The sequence below is a fragment of the Globicephala melas genome, chromosome 12 (genome assembly GCF_963455315.2).
Source record: "Globicephala melas chromosome 12, mGloMel1.2, whole genome shotgun sequence".
NCBI lineage: Eukaryota > Metazoa > Chordata > Mammalia > Artiodactyla > Delphinidae > Globicephala > Globicephala melas.
In genome coordinates this window covers 64,376,003-64,397,159 of record NC_083325.1, presented here as the reverse complement: position 1 = coordinate 64,397,159, position 21,157 = coordinate 64,376,003, and the positions used below count along the sequence as shown (strand labels likewise).

Here is a 21,157-nt window from a genome sequence, read left to right as displayed (position 1 = left end):
GAAACTCTTAAGGTCTAACTTGCATAACTGCCAAGAAATACGAGCACTGTGATAACATCTGGGCTGTAGCTGGGACTAAGGGGTAGAGGGGAGGGCAGAGCTCTGCGGCCATAGACCTGACTCTGAATCCTAGTAATCCCAAGGTAAATCACTTCATCTTTCTGAGCTTCAGTTTCCTCATTTGTAAAGTGGAGATATAATCCCTATCTCAATTTGCTGTTGGGAAAATTAGAGCCAATATGTATAAAGTATCTAGCATATTTCCTGGCCCATAGTAAGTTCTCAGTTGTCGTGGAGTTTTCTGTCCTGCCCATTGCAGTGTGGTAGAAAATCATTGTTACCCCATTATCTGTAGCCTAAAGATAGGGAGGTAATATCTAACAGGAGAGTTTCATGCAGATGATGTGTAAACACCCATGTTACCTCACATGTGAATTCTCTGGAAAGAGCAGGCAAATAGAAGAACCAGTGCTAACCAAGTCTAGGACAGGAATAAGAGGAGGACACTAAACAATTAATACCCTTTCTAGTAAAAGAAAAAAAGTGTGTATAAAATTCAGTTGCTCTTGTAGTTTAAAAGAAGACACTGACATAGAGGAAACTTTTGAGAGAGAGGGAGAAGCTGGCAGGTTAAGACTTGTGTTTCCTTAGGGAGGAGAACATAGTATTTAATAGTAAATGAGAAATTTGGTTACGAAAGAGTTGGTGGTGCACATTTTTAAAAACTATGAGCAGCGAGCATCATTTTAGGAAAAGATATTACCAGACAACATTGATAACTCTCTTGGATTTGGCTTGGGTCATTTCCTGTTTAATGAAGCCGCATTCAACAACTTATCTGCATTTGGGGTCATGGGAATGAGTCAGGGGTATAGAAAGGAGAGAATGGAGAATGTAGCTTGGCTTCAGGATTCAATTATAATGTGTTACACTTTATTATATGGAACATCAGAAAAATTCAGTCAATCCTGTAAGGAAAATTAGTAAAAAAAAAAAAAACCAAAAGTGAAGCTACTGATTATTCATTGATTCTGCAGAAGCCTTGAGGAGGAAGGAAATTTGAATAGTAGGCTCATAATTTAAGAAAGAAAATTGTAATACATAAGTAAATGACACCTATTGCAGATGTGCTTTAAATACCCTTGTAAAAATTAACTTTTAAAAGTAATCCATGCCCACTGTCCAGTGGTACTTAGTGTTCAACTTCTATTTTAATTATTAAGGTTTAGTAAGTATTGCAGTTACTCTCTTCATCACATGTATTGCACACCAGAAACCAGGAACCATTGTGTGGCTTTAGGCAAATCATTTCTTTTCTAGGCCTCATTTTCCTCACCGCCTCTTTTCATTGATTTCTAAGCCTGTAATTGAACTGATTTCCTCCTAGTTTGTCAACCCTGCTGATTCTAAGTATTCTATTTGCATCATCAGTGTACTTGTTCTGCCACTAGATGGCATTAATGTACCTTTGAACCCTGTCACCTCCAGGTTTTCAGAATCTGAGGTCTGAAGGAGCCTTGGAATTTTTGCTTAATCCACCCCCCCACCCCCCTATTTAACAACTGGGGAACTAAGACTCAGAGGTTAAGTGACATGGCCAAGGTCATACAGTACCTTAGAACCTCTTGAATCCCAGTCATTTATCTTTCCCTCTACTGCACTGTTTCTGTAGGGGGCTTTTGAGGGAAATTCAAAGAGAGATCATGTTTTCAACCATTCCTGCTTTTTGATAATTATCTTTAAAATAATTTAAAACCATTCTTCAAGTGCATATATCATCATATTAAAGATAAATAGTTGGTCTGCTTTTGTGTTTCTGTACTGGCCCCCTCCGAGGAAAAAGCTAGACTGTCAGCTTCTAAAGATCACTGCCCTGCCTACAGCTTGCCTGCCTTCACAATTTGCCTTGGAAATAAGCTCCACAGAAACCTCCACCAGAGCGCCTCTGTCAGATGATTATCTTTCTCCATCCTTGCCCAGTCCCTTGGTAAGAGATTTGCCTTTCAGCTCTTTCCTCCAACCGAACAGCCATCGATTCTTCTGCTTCATCTTTGTCCACTTGCCTAATCCAGAGAGCTTTTGGAGGGGGGAATTAGATGATGCCCTGGTTCTTAAAAAATTGGTCTCCTGGGTTTTCCCAGCACATGTTAATTGGACTCTTTCCTTCCCCCCAACACCCCGCCCTCTCTACTGGTGACAAGGATGGCACTGCCGTAAATCATGGCTGTGTGTGGGGCAGACGGTGTAGCGGGGGGCGGCATGGTCACGTGGAGATGATGTGGGCTCTGGGGTCACACTGACTGGGCCTCGAATCTCCTCTTTTGCTGACTGCCTCTGGTCCATGGTCACCTCTTTAATGAGGGTGATATTTACTGCCTCACAAGGCTGTTGTGAGGAATAGATGAGGTTAATGTGTGGAAAGCTCGCAGTATCAGTGCTTGGCAAACATTGTAGGTGCTCATTAAGTGCTAATCTGGTTGCTGTTGTATGGAGAGGACAGCAGTGACTATAGTATATGAAGAGTTGGAGCCTAAGGGAGGGTGTCAGCCAGAGGAGCTAGTTTCTTCAATGGAGAAAAAAGGGACGGATGCAGGTATGCCAGGGTCTGTCTCAGTGTTTTGGAGAAATAGTGTAGAAGTGTGCCACCCAGTACGGTAGCCACTAGCCACATGTGGCGGTTGAGCACTTGAAGTGTGGCTGGTCCAAACTGAGATGCTGTAAGTGTAGGACACACATCAGATTTCAAAGACGTCATACGAAGAAAATGAACATAAAATATCTCGATAATTTTGTATATTGATAACATGTTGAAATGATACTATTTTGGATATGTAGAGTTAAATAAAGTATGTTATTAACATTCATTTCACCCATTTCTTTTTACTTTTTAAAATAGCTACTAGCAAATGTAATGAGGCTAGCATTATATTTCTATCTGATAGCATTGGACTAGAAGATAGAGACCTTTGGTACTCAACCATATACAACTTTAATTTGGGGAATCATGTGAGCTTTTTTTTTTTGAAGCTTCTTTTGATTTTTTTTTCTTTTATGATGTTCTGTTCTTCAGAGCATGACCATCGTAAATCAAGATGCCAGTGAGGATAATATAGATTAAGTAATAGTTTAAAATGAAAAGAGTAAGAGGCACTGAATATTCTCCTTAGTCCGCCAAATTCCGAAGACCTCAATTGAGATGCAGGGTATGAATGCAGTTTTGATGGTTTAGTGGGTCAGCCAGAGCAGTTAGAAGATCCTAGAGTTGTTGGTTTTTTTTAAGCCATTTCATGATTTCAAAGAATAGGATGTGTACAGAAGTCATCTCCCATCATAATTATATGTTATCAGTAGATGAAAACCTACTAGCAGTTAATGATTCTAGAATTTTCTTTCAGACACAAATTAAAAAGCAATTATACAAATTACCAAGAGCGAAAAGAGAATCATAATACTATATATTAAATTGCCATCTGCCTGGTTTTCATCAAATTTATTTTGGTTTTAGGACATTGGTTACAAAATATTGACTTGCTTTAAAAACCTAAAGATCAACAGTAATCTCATCACCAGCTTGTGTTAGAGCTGTGAGATAATTGCTAATTTCAGACGTTTGTAACCTTCGTTTTTTCAGGTGGATTGAAAAATAAAGTTCTGTATTTACATCTTAAATTTACACTTGCTGTTTTTTATAACACATGTGAAATAGTTTTGTGGGGAGTTTGTCCTTTGCTGATGCAGGAAGCAAGCAGGGCACATGCATTTTGAGAACTTTGAGGGCAATTCTCATTTTTCTTGATTTAGTCCCAGAATGAGATTATACCTCATTCCAAGTAAACTTGCTGCCATGATTTATTGGGGTATGAGATGCTGTCAATTGTAAGAGGCACATGTAAGTGCCACCTTGTATAGAAAGTTGAATGCTGCCAATAAAACTCTGATCAGCTGTGGGTTATTAAGATGCATCTATTGCAGAGATGTTAAATGGAAAAAAAAAGTGTACCTTATAAATGATGAAATATAATACACAGATTTTGAAACTTTCAACTAGGTTAAAAGTAAGAGAGCTTGTTTTATATGTTGTTTTATACGTTAGCATCAGACCCTCCCCAAATGAGTCACGTTTAGTGAGTATGGAACTCTTTTCAGTTAATTCTGTAAATAACCAGACAAAAGCAAAGTGTAATGAGCTAATTTTTAAGTTGCTAGAGTCCCTTGATTGAGAAAAGTGAACTTCTAACTTTATTTCCACCTAGTACCTCTGCATCCCCCCCACCCCCCCAAACACACAGCCACCCCGTTTCTAGCCATTACCTATACCTCTAACAAAATCTCTTCTCTTAAAGGCTCCTCATAGCAGTTATTTATAGCCTCTTGTGAATTCAAGGCAAAGTGTTAAATTGCCCAAGGATGTTTGCTTTCTAAGCCTTATCTCTAATTATCGGCTAAAAATCTATATCTGCTTAAGGAAATTTCAGGCCTCAACTAGCCATATGGAACAAGTTTTGTAGGAATGGCAGGGGGAGGAGGGATGTAGGGGCAGCTTCCTACTTGCCTCTGTGGAAGGCTATGGACAGATAACAGAGCACCTCATTTCCTTTCCCACCCTAAAGTGTTCAACCAAGTCTGTCTGCTGGCTTACTGCCTTTGTACTGGAAGTCAAAGAAAGTAAGAAAGTAAACTGCATTCTGCTGCTGGCCTTACTAACTATATCTAAAAGGAAAGCAAAGTTGTAATAGCTGCATTTCTGACTAATTTCATTGAATTTTTATCAGTCTTATCTTCCTTTTGACAGAGGCTATTGAATTTTAAGGAAACCCTGTGATGTAAAGAATTCTTTTGTGATTTCAATAGCTACTTCCTAATTTACCTGTTTTCTACATCTCTAAGTTTACAAATCATACTGACTTAAGTCAGGCTTTCCTCTTTGAATGACTCTTTGGTAATCCAGATTCTCAGCCTGCTTTTTCTAAATTATTTTGGGCATGCCTAAACAGATACATGCTAGGGCAATTTGGCTCTTGGTTAAACTGCAGAAGTACTTGTGGTCTAACTTGAAGATGGAAGCAAAAATTTTTCCTCTCAAGTTTGTAATACATTCATCAGTTGTGAACCTGCTGATGCTCTGTATACTTTCTACATAGTTACATAGATGCTCAGTAAAAATGTTAGATTAATCCCACATTTATAATATCAGGGCTTGTCAACAGAGCTGTCCATTGCTTTCATGGAGTTGGTTAACACAAAAAATGGTCTTTCTCGGTAAAAGACGTGCAGTGATATTGCACATGCTTTCAGTGTTGTATTAGCTTCGAAAATTATATGGAAAAATGCCATCTCCATTGCTAAGTTTCCTACATTTAAACTAATATAAAATGTAAGCCAAATTATAGCTCTACATTCTTTATAGTAGTGTAGTGTGTTTGTTGATAGTATCTTAAATGATTTTCAGGTTAATTCTATAAATGTCTATGTGTTTGAATGACTTTGTCTTTTGGTCTTTGCAGCTCGGGGTGTGGTTTTCTCTGGGCTGTGCCTATCTGGCCTTGGAAGACTATGGAGGTTCAGCAAGGGCATTTCAGCGCTGTGTGACTCTAGAACCTGACGTAAGTTTGTTTGTTCTTCTTTCCTTATTACAGCTTTTTGGTACTCTTTAAGTTATTTGAATTGTACTGCAGTTCAGAACAGCAATTCCTATGGGTCTGTAGTTTCAGTTATGTAAGATGAGTACACCTAAAATTTTTAAAAAGGGTGATCTCATGTTGAGTGTTCTTATCACAGTAAGAAAAGAGAGCGAGAGAGAGAGAAAGCGGCAAAAAGATTCAAACTTTGTATTATTTTATGTCAAAAAAAAAAGAACACCAATTCCTTTTGTGGTGGAGGAAGGTATCTCTTTGGCAGAAGGTCACACCCTAAGTTATATGAGTTATAAATATAGAAATAAGTTTCTTCTCGTAATAGCTAAGTTATTCATTGTTTTGTTTAGAAAATAGTTTTGGTAGAACAGTTTTTTAGTTAAAAATATACTTTGCTGAGTATACAGCAAAGTGTCACATATATTTTGTTGCTCACCAGCATGTGCTGCCTATGTTAATTGCACTATTAGAAAGTTCTTTTAGTCTATAAATATTTAACAGCTTTACTGAGATGGTAAATAATTCGCATGCCATCTAGTTCATCCATTTAAAGTGTACAGTATAATGATTTTTAAAATTATTTTCAGAATTGTGCAACCATCCCCACAGTCAATTTTAGAACATTTTTATTACCATAAAAAGAAATGCCCTGTACCTGTTAGCAGTCACTCCTCATTTCTCCCAAACACCTTCCACGTCTACCCCCCATCCCCACCCCTAGGCAACCACTAATGGACATTCTGTCTCTGTAGATTTGTCTATTCTGAATATTTCGTATCAGTGGAATCATACAATGCGTGGTCTTTTTGACTGCCTTTCTTCACTTAGATTAATGTTTTCACAATTCATCCATTCTCTATTCAAAAATTTGAGAAACTGCCAGACTGTTTTCTAAAGCACCATTTTACATCCCCACCAGCAATGTGTGAGGGCTCTAATTTCTCAACATCTTTGGCAACACTTGTCTTTGATTATTGTCTGTCTTTTTGATTACAGTCATCCTAGTAGGTGGTATCTTGTTGTGGTTTCGATTTGCATTTCCTTGATGGCTGATGATGTTGAGCATCTTTTTATGTGCTTTTTGGCCATTTGTGTATCATCTTTGGAGAAATGTTTATTGATATCCTTTACCTATTTGGGTTATTGGTCTTTTTACTGTTGAGTTGTAAGAATTCTTTATATATCCTAGATACAAATCTGATATCAAATATATGATTTGCAAATATTTTCTCCTATTCTGCAAGTTGTTTTTCACTTTCTTGGTAGTGTCTTTTGAGGTACAAAAGTTTTTAATTTTGATGAGGTCCAGCCTGTCTGTTTTTTCTGTTGTTGCTTGTGCTTTTGGTGTCATATTTAAGAATCTGTTGCCAAATCTAAGATCATGAAGATTACCTTATCTTTTCTTCTAAGAGTTTCATTGGTTTAGCTCTTATGTTTATGTCAAATCTGCTGTTAAACATATTCATTAAACTTGTTATACTATGTGTGGTGGTGGATATTCACTAAACTTATTGTGGTAATCAATATATCCCACCGATATATACACATATATCAAATCATTATGTAGTACACCTAAAAGTAATACAATGCTATATATCAGTTACATCTCAATTTAAAAAAAAACTAAACATCATTTCAGACAATGTATTTTTTTTTTTTAGTTCAAGAATTTTTATTTGGTTCTTCTATAGTTTTCATATTTCTACTGAGATTCCCCAGTTGTTACCTTATCGTGTTCTCTTCAAATCTTTTTTTATGTTTATAACAACTGCTTTGAAATTTTTGTATGCTTATTCCAACATCTCTTTAATTTCTGTGTCTGTTTCTATTTTTTATTTGGTTATGGATGAATTTTCCTGCTTGTTTGCCTGTCTACCAATTTTTAAAAATTATATCCTACACTTGTGGATGCTATGTTGTTGAGTTTCTGGGTTTTGTTGTCTTCCCCTTGAGGAAGGTAGAGTTTTATTTTGGCATTTGGTTAATTTACCTGTGAATCAGCTTGATTTTAAGCTTAAGGTGGGTCTGGAGTTGTCCGTATTCCAGAGTTGCTGTCAACCTTCTCTTGAGGTATAACCTTTTGGGGGCTGAACTTAATCCCACAGGTGATCAGTAAGAATTCTCCTCTCTGGTTGGTTGGAACTTGAATAACTCCCAGAACCGTGTGACCTCTAGAATCTCCATTCAGCTCGCAGCTGTCTGGTAGTTGTTCCCTGCCTGGCCTTAAAAGTTTTGCCCTGCACACGTATAGCTTAGTATTCAGCCAAGGACTCAAGGAGATGCTTATTGAGATTTCTGGAGCTTATTGTCTGCACAGATCTCTCTTCCCTGTTATTTTGTCTTGCAAATTCAGCCACCTTTTCAGCCCTGAACTCTGAACTCTTTTCCCGCTCTTAGTAAGACTTGCTGTGCTTTGTTTGGTTCCTACCTTTCTGTGCTGCAGCCCTCAAAGTGCCTCTAGATAGAAGTGTAGGTTGATTGTTGAGACAACTCAACTGTCCTTCTCTCAGGGATCATAGTCCTGTGTAACCCTTTGTCCAACTTCTCAAAAACAGTTGTTTCCTAAATTTCGTCCAGTTTGTAACTTTTTATGGTGATAAGGCTAGTCTGTTACTAACAGTGCTCTGTCTGTAAGGAGAGGTCCATTGCCAATTAATTTTTATATCATAGGTATGGAACTTGAGAACTATATACTTTATGTTTTATAAAACGTGGAACAAAGAGGAACAAGCATAATTTATATCATTCTTGTTAGAATCAACATGTACATAGAGGCTTTAATTTATTTTTGTCATTGTATAGAGGAATAGGTAGAGAAGTATGTTTGATTGGTGAAATACTTAGGCTTAACACTGGAGAACACATATTCCTTTACTCTTCCATCTGATGAAGGATGATGGTAAAATAGCAAAGCCTTTTATGATAGGAAAAACAATATTTTGCATTACTTTAGATTTGTAATTAATCTATATATTGTGTAAATTATGTTGTAAATTGTCCAACTGTTTTGTAAATATAAATTTGGAAATAAAATCTTAGCAAACGTCCAAATTAGTGCTATAATAGTTATATCATTTTGTTGACCTAAAAAATTATTTATTTATTTATTTATGGCTGCGTTGGGTCTTCGTTGCTGCACGTGGGCTTTCTCTAGTTGTGGCGAGCGGGGGTTACTCTTCATTGTGGTGCACGCACTTCTCATTGTGGTGGCTTCTCTTATTGTGGAGCACAGGCTCTAGACGCTTGGGCTTCAGTAGCTGTGGCACGTGGGCTCAGTAGTTGTGGCTCGCGGGCTCTAGAGCACAAGCTCAGTTTGTGGCACATGGGCTTAGTTGCTCTGCAGCATGTGGGATCTTCCCGGACCAGGGCTTGAACCCATGTCCCCTGCATTGGTAGGCAGATTCCTAACCACTGTGCTACCAGGTAAGCCCTTATTGACTATTTTTGTTCTAAATTATAAGTGTTAAGTTTAATTTATTTAATTTTCTTATACATTTTTAAACATACCTTATTGAAAATTAACATTGTAAAGAGTACATCTTGAGCTAGGAAAATATGTTATATTTTTTGGTTGCAGCAATTATACCTAGATGAGAATAGTCTGTAACTGTTGTCTATCATTTCAGAACGCTGAAGCTTGGAACAATTTATCAACTTCTTATATCCGATTAAAACAAAAGTAAGTACATCAAAATAGATGAAGAACTTTGCTTCCAAAATAAATGAATGAGATTTTCTTCAACTGAACACTGAAATATTGTGCCTTACTCTTTGTCTTTTTCCCCTTGCCTACCCATATCTTTGAGTTAGAATGACTTAATATCGCCATTTGCATTCCAGGTGTAGTTTATTTCTTGAAAACATTTAGTATGTAATAAAATAAGAAATATATATATATTTTTTTTAAGAAATATTTTTTGACCTCTTTATTTGATACTGAAGTTTTGTATCCTAAATTTCATTGCATGGGAAAAGCAAGCATGCCTTTAGTCAGTCAGCTCAACTGATAGATTCTTAATGATTGCTTGCTGTGTACTGGACATTATTGAGACATATAAGTATGAACCAATGTCTTCAGGGAGTGTGGGTTTAAAAAATAAAATATTATTCCATATTATTTTAAAAATTGATTAATAATATAAGTTGTATGTGGTAAATCTCAAGTGAGAAGTACAAAGAGGGCTATAATAATGGTAGGTGATATTTGTAGAACAGTTATATTCTCTGCCACTCATGTAGTCCTGTGAGGACCTCAGAGGAGAGAAGGTGTGTGATGCCGGTTCAGAAATGCTTCTGAGAGAATGTTGGATTCAAGCTAAAATTTGAAGAATTGGTAGAGGGGAGAGAGGGAAGCCTTTCAGGATTTGGAAATAAATGGTCATTAATTTGTGTACCTAGCGTTCTGAATCCATGTGACCAAATGCAGAGTGACAGGCATGAATGCCACACTTTAGGATACAGGAAGTAAAATAGTCCAGCTCGAGACTAGTGAGATCTGTAGTGGGAGATGAGGTTGGAAAGGTCACTTGGGGTCAAATGGCAGCGTGTTCTGATTATCTGACTGACTAGTTGAGACTATCCTGTTGGCAGTAGGAAGCCAGAGATTTCAGTGGGGTGATTTCATGAAGAAAGGAGTTTTTTAGGAAGATTTATCTGGTGACAGTGTGTGAGACAGAATAGAGTGGGAACTGGGGACAGGGAAACCAGTTAGGAGACAACTGTGGTAACAGTCCAGGCAGGCGATAACTAGACTGGAAAAAGAAGGGGCAGATGCCAGTTTATAAAGAGAACAACCAACTGGGCTTACTGACTGGCTATAGAAAGCAAAGGAAAGGGAAGAGGCAAGGATGGCTGTTGCCCCAGTTTTAAATAAATGAATTAAAGGGTAGATATATTTCCATTTTTATTTCGCCTTATTTTCAAATTTAATTTTTCTTTGTGGATTCACAAGTATTTCTGAAGATACCATTAAATCCACATTACGTCGAGATCATGAAATGCTTCCGCTGCTCTTGGATGACAGTCTACATAAGTAAAGTACTGTTTGTTCTGCTGCTCCCTTTGGAAAGTAATATTATGTTCTTGATTGCAACTGATTGTGTTAAAACTCACCAGAGACCCTTTTGGTTTAGTTAAAGCAGGGGCAGGGGAAGTCCCTGTCATAGTTGTAGAATGATCTCAGTGGGTTTTTTTAGTAATACTGATAATTTTGTATGTAGTGAGGCTCTTGATACTCTGTGTTGTCCTCCAGCCCATTAATCCTAAGAATTCTAATTGCTTTCTCTCTTAGTGGTTCTTGCACGTTGTTCCTCAGCTTCTTTTTGACACTTTTTTGTCTTCCTGCAGCTCCATGAATAGGTTTTTGTGTCAAAGTGGGGTTGTAAGGTCAGAGGTAAATCACTCCTTTATTCTTGCCTCTTTACTCTTTGCTTACTTTGCTGCTGCTGCTCCAGAGAGAGCTCAGTTTTGACTCAGGAGATTGTTACTTCAGGGGCAAATTATTAATGCTCCTCTCAAAAGAATCCTACCCCTGCCTTAAAGTGACCCTTTAAACTATCTCATCTCTCCCTCTGCTGTCACCAGGTTCTTCACTAAAGTGCTCTTTCCCCCGTTTCATCTGATTCCCCTAGGCATCATGTCCCTACCAGTCCTGTGGGAAATTTTTCCATCTTCCTATATAACTGTCATAGTGCAGTATCACTACCATTGTGGGTTTGATAAATGAATCCGGAATTGAAGCTCCTTAGAAGGAAGTCATACTTCCAAAAAAAGGATTTCATTGCAAAAATTTTGAAGCCAAAAAATTGTGATTGGAGGATAGGAGGACATACAAAAAGGATAATCCTCCTGGTGTGGACTGCTGCTTGTTGAGTTCTTTTCCAGTAGGACAACTTCACCCCCACCCCCTATGTAGATGGAGACCTGCAGAATCTCAGTCCACTGCCTTTGAAGGCAGTTGCTATCACATATGAGGTGGGCATAGGGAGTAGAGTAGAGAAAGAAAAAAGAATCACATAGAAACAATTTATGGCTGAATTTGAAGAAGTATTAGAGCAAGGGCACTTACATTTTTAACTGTAAAGGAGGGTGGGTCAAGGGATAAATGAATCAGTGCCATGACAACTTACGGTAAATTGTTTAATATAGGGTATAAGAAACTAAACTGTGGTGAATTGTGATTATGAAAAGACTAAAAGGACTTAATTGTAAAGAAATTTTGATTAGTACTATAGGTATATTAGAGAATGAGTAAATGATTTGTGTGTTCAGTGACTAGCAGGGAAGGTTACTAAAAAGAATTTACACTTCTTTTTAAGTGCTTTAGGGGGTGACTCTCAGAACAAGGGCCTGAATCAGCCAGAAGACCCCCCACCATCCTCTCTAAAATTTGCCTTGAAGTCAGCAAAGAGGAGGGGTCTTGATGAAACCCTGTGAGGCTCAGCAGGGAAAGGGAGGTGGACCTTGTAGTCTTAAGTTAGCAAATTCAAAGTGGCTCTTGGAGAGGGAGATTTGATAGCATACCTTTGAAAGAGGTTACTATAGTTGTCCAGTAAAGCATTTATGATCTATAAGGGAGCCAGTAAAGTATTAAGAATCTTTTTGAGAGCTGAGATGTTTAACTTTTAGAATAGGTGACATGAAGTTCTGTTGATTTCCTTGTCAATATCAAGTTTTTAATAGTGTTTTTCTATTTTTTGAAGTAGCTGGGATAAGGCAAGGATTCTCTGATGGTTTGATAAACCTTATCTGTAAAACCACCTAGCCTGGTTTTAATTTTTATTGATTTATTTGGCTTTCTATTTTCTAGCTCATTTTGCATAATTTGTTCATAATGTTCTCTTATGAGTTTTTTAAAAATTACTAATTTTGTATATACCATTTTTCTAAATTCTAAATGGAATTTAGTTAGACATTTGTCTGTTTCATTAGTCTTTTTCAAAAAGTCAGCTTTTGGTTTTGTTGATCATTTATATTCTTTATATTTTATTTCATATTTTCTTCTTTCTTAGAATTTCTTTTCTTCTTTCTTAGAATTATTTGGTGTTCTTTTACAAAATTAAGTTGGATGTTTTAGCTCATTTATTTCCCATCTTTCATAATTATAATCAATACATATAAAAATATAAATTTCTCTCTAAATACTGCTTTACATATATCTTGCAGATGGTGGTATATAATGCTTTCATTAAATTCTAAATATTTTGTACTTTCTAATATGAATCTCTCCACGCCCTCCCCCCACTGTAGGTTCCTTTTTTTTAGGAGTGCATTTTTAAGTTTGCAGGCATATATTTTTTAAACTGTCTCTTTACTGTTGATTTCTTATTTAATTGCAGAGAATATGGTCTATATACTTGTAGTTTTACTTTTTTTTTAAACACAACTTATAATTGTTTTTGATCTCAATAATTATTTAAATTTACTGACATACTTCATTTTCTCTTCTCACCATTGATCATTTCTTATATCCCTTTTCTTCTCTTTGAAGTCCCTTTTATTTTTGCAAGAGGAGATGCTTTAATAGTTCTTTTAAGTTAGGGTCAGTAGGTGGTAAACTTCCTTAGTCTTTGTACATGTAAAATTTTTTATTTTGCATTTATTCTTGAGTGGCAAGTTTAGTTGATTATAAAATTTTAGGCTGACAGTTATTTTTACTTTGCACTTTAAATTATTTTATTGCCTTCTACCATCTTCTGCTGCTAATGAAATATCTGCTGTCCTCTAACTGTCATTCTTTTATAGGTTTTAGGATTATCTTCATGTTCTGCAGTTTCACACAAAGTGTCTAGGTGTTGGTTTACCTTTATTTATTGGCCAACCCAATATAATGCTCAGTACACAAAATATACTTTTGATCATAGAATTTAGATCTTTGTTCAGTTCTGGAAAATGCTCAGCTATTATCTTGTCAAATGTAGTGTCTTGCCATTTTCTGCATTTATTTACTCTGGAATGTCTATCGAATATATGCTTAAATCTTACCTCTCATTCTTTCCTCTGTCTCTTTATTACTCTTTTATTTTTTAATCTGAATTCCTCACTGTTATCTTTCAATTCATCAGTACTCTTTTTGACTGTGTGTAATCTAGTTTTTGTCACATGTTGAGGTTTTTTGGTTGGTTGGTTTGTTTTTGTTTTGTTTTGTTTTGTTTTTTGCGGGGTACGCAGGCCTCTCACTGTTGTGGCCTCTCCCATTGTGGAGCACAGGCTCCGGACGTGCAGGCTCAGTGGCCATGGCTCGCGGGCCTAGCCGCTCCACAGCATGTGGGATCTTCCCGGACTGGGGCACGAACCCGTGTCCTCTGCATCAGCAGGCAGACTCTCAACCACTGCACCACCAGGGAAGCCTGGTTTGTTTGTTTTAATGTCTCTTGCAATTTCAAAATTTCTACTTGGTTTTTATATATGTCTCCCTATTCTTGTTTCATTTCTACTTGTTTTTGTTTGCCATTTCCTGTTAGGGAAATTTGAGGTGGTTTCGGGTTGCTTGAACCTCTAATACTGTTTATTAACATGAATGATTAAGGACTGACAGAAAGTCCACATTAGTATTTTATACATTTAGCTATAGTTTATTTAGCTATGGTTATTCATTATTGTTTTTTTTGTTTTTGTTTTTTTAACTTGACCTTCAATAGAGTGAAAGCTTTTAGAACTTTACAAGAAGCCCTCAAGTGCAACTATGAACATTGGCAGATCTGGGAAAACTATATTCTCACTAGCACTGACATTGGGGAATTTTCAGAAGCCATTAATGCTTATCATCGGCTCTTGGACTTAAGAGACAAATACAAAGATACTCAGGTAGGATATTCATATTTTGTTATTTCAGTTTGTGTTTGGTATTAATACTTCATTACATAATGTAAATTGTTTCCTTGACTCTACATAGGAAAATTTTGTTAAACACAAGTAATATATAAAAGAGGGCTTTTTTGTATAGTTGAATATTCTTAGTTACATATTAATTCTGGCATTCCAATGTCAAATATGTTTGTGTAATCATAGACTGAATATTACTGTGACTCAGTTATGAAAATCTGATATGTGGTTTACATATGTATAGTCAGCTTGCAGAAACTTAATAGAGTGATGCTTGTGTTATTTATAACTTTGGTTATCTCAGTGCAATAGCTGGATTAACTCCCATACTCATTTATCCACTCGTTGAACAGTCATTTACTGCATACTTTCAGATTGTTTGAACAATATAGAAATGAAGACTAACATTTTCTTTGCACTGTTTAATGAGATGGTCTTCATCTGGGATGAAGTCAGGACTGGTTGATTCTTAACAGTACAAAAAATACTATATCCTTTCAGAAACTATGGGAGACTTGAAGCCCCTATGTTTGACATCCAATAGTATTAAATATATAAGACCTTGTGGGTTTTATTGTGGGTGAAGAGAATGTTTAAAGATAGGGTGTATAGGAGCTTATAGGTTACAAAGTCCAGGGGCTTGAAAATTTAATACTTTATTTGCAATAATCAACATATATATTATTTAAAGTGATGAATTTGGAATTATGAAAAAACAAATAACATGTAATATATGATAATACCTCACTACTCTTATGGCTTATTATAGATGTGCTCCAGCTGTTCCAAAATTTACCTTATCTGGTTTCTGGTTTCGTAGCCCCAGCCCTCAACCTGTTTGCATGTTCTTGCAAATCCAGCTATATAATTCACTAAATTGCTTTAAAGCTCAGGTTCTGGGCAGTTCACTTAAAGATCTGTGGCTTCAAGTAGAACCATATGCCTACTTACAGGAACATTGTTGACCCCTTCAATTACTTTTCTTTTCCTTGTTTTTTTTTTCCCCCCCTTTTTAACTGTTGTACATTAACCATCCATTATAGAAAGAAGGGACTTGAATTTTATAGAGTGCAGATCACTTAAAATGTGCATGGAAGCATAGCAGAGTTTTACATCCTAGAAAGGATAGGAACCCTAGCCAATCTGTTTGCACAGTCCTCTGGCCATCTAGTACTTGTCCTGTTCACCATTGTGATGGCTGTTTCTCTTCCGCACTTAGCGCCTTGGCAAAGGGCACTGATGAGGCTCTGAACAGATCTCGGTGTGTTGCTGAACCAGTGAGGATGGTGCAGAGATTGCAAAGTGCTTGTCTCTTGTTTATCTCAACTGTAATTTTTTAAAAGACCTTTCTTTACTAAGAAAGCCTTGTGAAGCCTGTTCTAAAATCTCAGGGAGAATGTAAATAATTTGCATTGGTAGTATATTCCATTTTACACTTGAAATAAATTCTTTTTTTTTTTCCTTTCACAAAGCTTGTTCTGAATGCATAGAGATGTGTTTTGAGAAAAGGAAAAAAAGTTTTAAAAAAACCCCAAAACTTCTCCCAGCATAAATTAAGATGCTTTCATTTAATTTTTATCTTAAATAGAGTTTCCAAACATATTTTAGTGATCATATTCACAGTTTTAAACTCCTTCCGGCAAATCTAATCATAAGAATTTTCACCCATAGCAAAACTGTGTTCTAATTCCCATTGAAAATTTTGTAATCCTCTACCTGTTTTAGCAGAGTATTTAACTTATATCATTTTTAACTTAAGTGAAAATTGAGTCGTTTCCTACCTAGAGAAAATTATTAGGATTTAGTTTAAATTCATGGCCAGCTAATATGTTGATTTCTTTTTTCCTGTAATTCTTTTGTTCCTCAAATTCAGAATATGAACCAAACCTCCTTTCATACAATAGTATTTCATCTGAGCACTAATATTTTGATGAGTTTGAAATTAGTTTTTATAAAAGTTCAGTATTTTTAGAAACAATCAAGGGTGGCATCTGTATTCTTAAGACTTCTTCCCTCAGCATCCCTGCCACACACAGGAACACCAAGGATCATTCCTGTTAGACAAAATATTGCGTATAAACAGAGCACCTAGAAAAACATAAGGTGCTATAAAGATGTCAGATGGTATGGCTGTTAGCTTAATTTTTATATTTGGATTTGGGGAAATATTACTCAGAACGTAAGAACTAGATAACCAGTGACTTGCTCGGGTCAAATGATCATCTTTAGCACCTTATGATAGAGAACTTTTGGGTATTCAGATGGAGAAATAGCCACAGTGAGATAATTTGTCAGTTTATACTAGGCCCTGTTAATAGCTTTCTCCAGAAGTGTCACAGAATACTGATGGAGGTGTTTGCTCTCTGGCAGGTGTGGGTAGAATCACTCCAGAGTGGTTAACTCATCACTGAAGGAAGGTCTTGATGGCTGGTGTGGTCTCAGTCATATTTAGCTTCGTGGCATATTTGTGTCTGCCATCATGTTTTCTCACTGCTAGTCAGTGTGAACTGAGACAGTTGATAGATTGTCTGGAATATTTTTATCTTGGCTAAAATAATTTTACTGAATTTGACTCTGCAAGTTTGGTAACAGGTGTCTTTCAAAAAAACTCTGATATTCTTATGTTTCACGCTACCTGACCTCATTCTATTTCAGTTTGCTTTAAAATTCTCTTTTTATCTATTCTTTTTCTACTTCTTTATAGATGTGATTACTGCCATTTTAATTTTTTTATTGTGTGTATGTAAATTCATATTCATTTTAATACAGACACATGATAAATTAACTATAAATTGTTTTTCTCACTATTTGTAATAGGAGAATGGGTGGATATACTGCCTTTATCATTTACTGCCTTTTGTCTCTATGTCCTAATTTTGACTAATGCATAGATTAGTATAACTCAAGAACACTGTTCTATAATAGATATTTATATTCATGTCTGGATTGTACACACTTTTATTAATCTATCATAAAACTAATTTTCATGTTTCTGTGTAATTAGCCCCTGTTTGATTTTCCAGTTTTCTACTATTGTTAATAGTGCCATGAATATCCTTGTAGACAAATCCTTGTGTACATTCATGCTTCTTTCCTTGGGATAATTTCTAATGTTGATGTGTTCATTTTTTTTCTTTTTCCTTTTCTTTTTATCTTTTTCTGCTCTTCCCCCATCCCCCCTCCTCCTCCCCTTCCTCCTCTTCTTCCTTCTTCTTAGATAACTTTCAGTCATTTTGGGAAAAATTTAAGTATTGCATTATTGCACCCCATTTGCTGTTTATAAATGGAAGAGGAAGGAAAGGGGATTAACATATATCCAGTGCTTACTATGTTCTTGGCACTTAACATGGATTATCTTTTATAGGGCATACAGTATTTGAGGTGGGTACTAAATAGTCCTCATTTTACAATGTATGAATATGAGACCCAGAGAGGTTATATAACTTGACCAGTCATATATCTAGTAGGAACCAGAGATAGGAATCACATTTAGGCATGTCTGTTTTTTGTGTGAACCAAACCTTGAAGTCTATGGGAAGATTTATATTAAAAAGCACATTTCCCCATCATATTAATGTGCATTTGAACTATATCTAACAAAGTATTTTTTTCTTCAAATTGGGGTATAATTTACATATAATAAAATGCACAGATCTTAAGTGTAAGTTTGATGTGTTTTGACCATTAAGTATTCTTATGTAACTACTTCCCAAAAAATATATGGAACATTTTCATCACCAGAGAAAGTTCTGTTATACCCCTGTCCAGTCAACTGAACCACCACCCTTTCCCCTCACCCAGGCAACTACTATCTGATTTCTGTCACCACAGTTCAGTTTTGCTTTCTCTTGAATGTCATACAATATGTATTCTTTCCTATGTTGTTCTTTGTGTGGATTTCTATTTGGGGAAGGAGGGAGGTGGTGTTGATGGGCAGTGGGGCAGGTTGCCAACCAGATTGAAGTCCTGGAGCAAGTGGTGGCTGGGCTTACCTGAGAGAGAAGAGCAGAGGGAATGGATATATTATATACAAATTCTGTCTCTGTGAAGTAGATACTATCTCCATTTTACTGCTGAAGTATCTGAGGCTCAGCAAGATGAACTAATAAAGTTGATCTTTCACAGCTAACGAGCAGTCAAGCCAGGACTTGAAGTCTGACCTATTTAACCTAAAACCTGTGCATGCCTTTTCCACACGTGAAGAAATTTTTTCTTTTTTTTGGTGAAGGAGTGAAAAAGACAATGTTAAACTGCCTACGTCTCTCTGATAACTGAGGTGTGGGGAAGCCAAGGGTCAGGGTTATCAGACCAGGAAACAGAGCAGGTTCTTTAGAGAGCTCCAAGTGGAGGGGGGACTTGGCCAAGCCAGGGAGGAGGGAAATGGCCTCATTCCTGGCCTCCAGCCCTCCTGGAAGTGTTTGTAACTGGACCTGAGGCAATCCTATTCCTTCCTGCTTTGAAGACCTCCAGGATTCAAAGGGCCAACGCCTTGTGCTTTCAGCCAAGATTTTGGGGAGACTTGGCCAAGGACCTCAAGGTTAGTGTTGGGGAAGAGGATAGTTATACTTTTCTCTTTGTGGAGATTAGAATCGCTGCTCCTCCATGTGAGAAAACGTCAGCTCTCTTCAGGGGCTAGTGGTGGTCCCCCACAGTCACACTCTGCTTGATGCAGTCCATGGACCATGGTGGAAGTGAGAAATAGGCTGAGGAAAGAGAATGAAACAAAAGTGCTCTATCACTGAAGTGATTAGAGATGTGGGTTAGAGATTTAGACGTCATTACATGAAGTTGGTGGTGTGGCATTGGTTTAGTTAGGAAGTGAGGGGCTGCAGGGCTGTTTATACTGATTAAAATGAAATCCCTCTAAACATCCAGGCTCAAAAAATATACTTAGATTATTTTATGATACACAAAATGAATTCCAAATGGGCTAAATATATGCTAAATAGTTTTTCATCTCCTAGAAAAATTAGCAGTACAAGTGGGTATTTACCATATTTCCTGAACTTTGAAGCAAGAAAAAAAAAACGTGAAGGAATCTTTATGATTTCATGGAAAAAATATGTGATGAAATATTTGTAACAAATAGAAAAGATAAAAAGCTAATAATATCCTTATTATATTAAGAGTTAACATCTGCTACAGGAATGAAATGGGACAGGAGAGAGGATTCAGAAACAGACTCAAGTATGAGAATTTAGTTCATGTTAAGGATGGCATTTTAAATCTGTGGGATAAAATAAAATATTCAATATGTGTTGAAATAGTTGGCCAAGCATTTGGGACCCAAAATGAAGGCTCTGCTTCACTCCTTAAACCAAAATAAATTCAAATGGATAAGATATTTATTTATTCATTCATTTATTTATTTATTTGGCCGTGCCACCTGGCGTGCGGGATCTTTAGTTCCCCGACCAGGGATTGAACCTGTGCCCCCTGCAGTGGAAGCACAGAGTCTTAACCACTGGACCGCCAGGGAAGTCCCTGGATAAATATTTAAATTGAAATGGCTTGAGAAGCAGGATCATGTTGTAGGTAAGAGCATAGATTCTGGGGTTAGACAGCCTTTGCTTACTACCTCTGCCAATCACTAGCTATGTGACCTGAGCAAATTACTGACCACTTTTGTTCTTCAGTTTCGTAAAACAGGGCTGATATTATTAGTACCTCACAAGACTGTTGTGAAGACTAAGTAAGTTAATATATGTAAAGGGCAGAGAATAGTGCCTGGCACATACGAGTGCTGTGAGTATAGCTGCCGTCAGCATCGTGATCGTATCGTCGCTATTATTGAAAAAGTAAAACCATAAAAGCACTAAAAAGAAAGTATGGTAAATATTTTTATAAGCTTGGGGGTGGAGAAAACATTTTTAAGCATGACACAAAAGCCACACTCTGCTAAAGAAAAGATGGAGAGATTTGAATTGAAAACTTCTACACATGAGGAAAGGATGACTTCTGACCAGAGGGCTGGACGCCACTGTCCTGAGGAGGGACAGGCTGAGACATGACAGCCTTACTTAGTGCTTCCTGAACTGAAACTGGAAGAGGGTTAGTAGAAGCCAGTTAAGTGCCCTGGGAAGCGTTCCTCGTACTGTTCTCCACGTTGCCTTAGTCTTTCTACATAAGACTGCTGGATTCGTTACCTGGGGCTATTCTACCAAATTACTACATGCTTGGTGTCTTCAAACAACAGAAATTGATTCTCTTCAGTAATGGAGGCTAGAAGTCTGAAATCAAGGTGTTGGCGGGGCCATGCTCCCTCTAAAGGCTCAGTGAAGAATCTTTCCTTGCCTCTTTCAGCTTCTGGTTCCTGGCATTCCTTGGCTTGTGGCTGCATAATTCTAACCTGTGCCTCCCTCTTCACCTACTTCACCTCCTTCCCTCATGTCTCTGTTTGTCGGCTCCTTTTCTTAGAAGAATATTAGTCATTGGATTCAGGGCCCACACTAATCTAATATGACTTCAGCCTAACTAATTATTTCTACAAAGACCCTATTTCCAAACGAGATCACATTCTGAGGTTCTTTTTCAACATGAATTGTGGGGGGGGACACTATTCATCCCACCACAACTTTCATGCTCCTTTTTAGGGAGAAAGCGGTGGCTTTGAGAATAGTGAGGCTGGTAAAGGTAAGAGAGTGTGTCCAACACACACCTCATTGGTAGCTTTGGTAGAAGGAGAGGCGACATGCACAGAG

At 37.0% G+C, this 21,157-nt stretch overlaps 1 protein-coding gene across 2 annotated transcripts in view; it reads left to right on the top strand.

Moving 5' to 3' along the window:
• TTC27 (tetratricopeptide repeat domain 27) overlaps positions 1-21,157 on the top strand; it is a 174,434-nt gene that overhangs the window by 135,366 nt on the left and 17,911 nt on the right. For both annotated transcript variants that reach the window (XM_030857980.2, XM_060309262.1), the window contains exons 14-16: positions 5,505-5,603; positions 9,260-9,312; positions 14,273-14,438. In XM_030857980.2, the coding sequence (XP_030713840.2) occupies positions 5,505-5,603; positions 9,260-9,312; positions 14,273-14,438 (318 nt within the window). The remainder of the gene's footprint in view (positions 1-5,504; positions 5,604-9,259; positions 9,313-14,272; positions 14,439-21,157) is intronic.